General features: G+C 46.3%; 1 protein-coding gene across 1 annotated transcript; it reads left to right on the top strand.

The window, feature by feature from the left end:
* Positions 1-431: 431 nt before the first annotated feature.
* LOC132517956 (zinc finger protein 548-like) lies at positions 432-2,889 on the top strand. Its single transcript, XM_060145978.1, has one exon. The coding sequence runs from the start codon at positions 1,315-1,317 to the stop codon at positions 2,431-2,433; it is 1,119 nt and encodes a 372-aa protein (XP_060001961.1). The 5' UTR covers positions 432-1,314; the 3' UTR covers positions 2,434-2,889.
* The last annotated feature ends 252 nt before the right edge of the window (positions 2,890-3,141 follow it).

Here is a 3,141-nt window from a genome sequence, read left to right on the forward strand (position 1 = left end):
GAACCTGTGTCCCCTGCATTGGCAGGCAGATTCTTAACCGCTGTGCCACCAGGGAAGCCCCAACCATAGTATTTTTAATTGAGAAAATATTCTTCCTACAGATGCTGATATACTTGGTAAGTTCAGAGCAGATTCCTTAGCAAAGGAGGACATTCTCAATTCTAATTTTATTTTGAAATATATAAATGTTTCAGGTCAAATACCTTCATAGTTTCTGACTTTCTTCCTTCATTCAGAGTACTATTCTCTGATAAATATTTTTAAGAGACAAAATTTATTAAATATTGATAAATTGTTCTTATTTAGGAATCTTTTAATGTTTCACCAAAATTTGATGTTGAAAATGATAGGCCTGATTTCATCCCACTCCGGTATTAGATATATATTTATGCAATTAAAAGTTCCACCAGGACATTTTGTAAACACGGATCTGTTCGCTGGTGGTGAGGTTGAGGACGCTGGTCTAGCCCGAGATCAAGGAACTAGGAAGCTGCTGTGCCAGCTGCTCTGAGGCAGCTCTGAGGCGGGTCTAAGGCTTGGCGTGGGCGCCATCCAGCCTGACTCTGTTGCGGGGCCGGGACGGGGGCTGCAGTGCCCGGGCTCCACCTTCGCACACAGACTCCCTTGGCGGCGGCAGCGCTGATGGGTCCGATTCAGGTTCCACACTCAGCAGAACCACTTATGGACACTGCACTGGGCTCTGTGACCTTTGAGGACGTGGCTGTGTACTTTTCCCAGGAGGAATGGAGGCTTCTTGATGAGGCCCAGAGATTCCTGTACCATGATGTCATGCTGGAGACCTTTGCACTTGTTGTATCATTGGTATTGGCCTACACTTAACGTGTCATGAGTTCTGCACCTATCCTCAAAATAGTCCTTGAACACCAGCTACTCAGTGACAATCGGATTTTCCTGGGCCTGGACACAGCTTTCCATACAGCACACATGTGTCACCAGCAACCAAGGCCCTGGTGAAAACCGTTCCTGGAGGAGTGAGTTGTGGACCCCAGCTCCTCCGTGTGCTCCACCCCATCCTTGTGCCTTTTGCCTGGTTGTTGGCATGGAGCAGAGGTCAAGGAGACACCTTCTGAGCAGAATGTTTTTGTAGAAGTGCCACGAATAAATACTTCAAAGACAAACCTGTCCACCCAGGAGGCCTATCCCTGGGAGAGGTGTAGCCCAGACTTAGAAGGTGGTTTGCATCTAGCTGAGGACCTCGGAACAAACCCTGGCCAGAAACTGTGTGGGTCAAGTGTGAAATTTCACCAGCACAGTGGAAAGAAACTCTTTAGAAGAGATGTGGGTAAGGCCTTTATGAACAGCCACATAGTCCATGCATCCAAGAAGTCTTCCACATGCCAGGAGGCTGGGAAGAATTTCCCTGGTAGCTCTAGCCTTCTCCAGCACCAGGTCACTCCACAAAAGGACGCCAAATGTGTGGAAGCCTTTCACAATGAACAAAGGCACTATAAGTGCAGTGAATGTGGTAAAGCCTTCTGCCGCAAGTACAGGCTTGCTCAGCACCAGAGAGTCCACACTGGAGAGAGGCCTTATGAATGCAGTGAATGTGGGAAAACCTTCAGCTATAAACACATACTTATTCAGCACCAGAGAGTCCACACTGGAGAAAGGCCTTATGAGTGCAGGGAATGTGGGAAAGCTTTTAGCAACAAACCCACACTTGTTCGGCATCAGCGAATTCACACTGGAGAAAGGCCTTATGAGTGTAGTGAATGTGGCAAATTCTTTAGCCAAAGCTCCAGCCTCAGTGAACATCAGAGAATTCACACTGGATCACGGCCTTATAAATGCAATGAATGTGGAAAATTCTTTACGTCCAACTCCAACCTAATTAAACACCGGCGAGTTCACACAGGCACAAGGCCTTATGAGTGCAGTGAATGTGGGAAATTCTTTATCCAAAGTCCCAGCCTCATTAAACATCAGAGAATCCACACTGGTGAACGGCCATATGAATGCAGTGAATGTGGGAAACTTTTTAGCCAAAGCTCTACTCTCATTAAGCACCAGAGAGTTCACACTGGAGTAAGGCCTTATAAATGCATTGAATGTGGGAAACTTTTTAGCCAAAGCTTTGGCCTCACTCAACACCAGAGAATTCACACTGGAGAAAGACCATATGAGTGCACTGAATGTGGAGAATTCTTTAGCCAAAACACCCAACTTACTCAACACCGAAAAGTTCACACTACAGAGAGGCCTCTTGAGTGTAGCAAATGTGGAAAAGTCTTCAGTCAAAGGTCTGCTCTGACTGAGCACCAGAAACTTCACAGCCCAGACAGACCCTTTGAGTGCAGCGAATGTAGGAAAGCTTTCAGCCGAAGGTCTAACCTCATTCGTCACCAGAAAGTTCATACTGGAGAAAGGCCTTCAAATGAGATGAGGAGAGCAGTGAATGAGCTGTCTCCTTAGTTAATACATCATACTGAATAGGCTCTGTGAGAGAGTCATCAACTGGAAGTTGAATGCCATACATCTGAACAGCCCTAGTGTGTAGATTACCTCTGAGTACCAGGTTCAGAGGAAGCTTTTAAGGAGCTACACTCTACTATCTAACCTGTGCAGGGCCCTTGCCAGACTAACGTCAGTGTGAGTTTCTGTGGTAAAAATCATCTTACCTCTACCAAGTGGCAGTCACCTCAGTGTAATCAGGGTAGGTAGACCTCTGCTTTCTCGCATCCTGTGGAGGGAAGCATGAGTAGCCTGAGCACTTGGGTGTTACCATTCTCTTGTGTCTAACTGACTAGGCCATGGACTTAACCAGCTTTGACCAAGGTGACCCAGTCTGGGTTCTGCTGGTGGCTTACAGAGGGTTACCTTTTTCAGTGGCATTATTTCATGTCATACTCCAGATGGATTTTTCTAGCTCTATGTCACCTGTTTGGGAATTTTGTATGCCTCAGTGGGGATAGTATCATGGCAGAGAATAGTTTTCATTGCAGTTTGTGTCTAATTTGCATTGCCGTCCAAGGCCTCCTGCAGGGCTTTGTGGGAATAATGTTGTGGCCTGGATATCAGAATTTTTGGTGGGTCCTTACATCACCCTTAGATGAGGAGAGTTGTGAGAACCACCAGTGTTTTTTTGTTTGTTTGTTTCTTTTTGTGTCGTACGTGGGCCTC

The sequence above is a fragment of the Lagenorhynchus albirostris genome, chromosome 3 (genome assembly GCF_949774975.1).
Source record: "Lagenorhynchus albirostris chromosome 3, mLagAlb1.1, whole genome shotgun sequence".
In the NCBI taxonomy this organism is placed as follows: Eukaryota; Metazoa; Chordata; class Mammalia; order Artiodactyla; family Delphinidae; genus Lagenorhynchus; species Lagenorhynchus albirostris.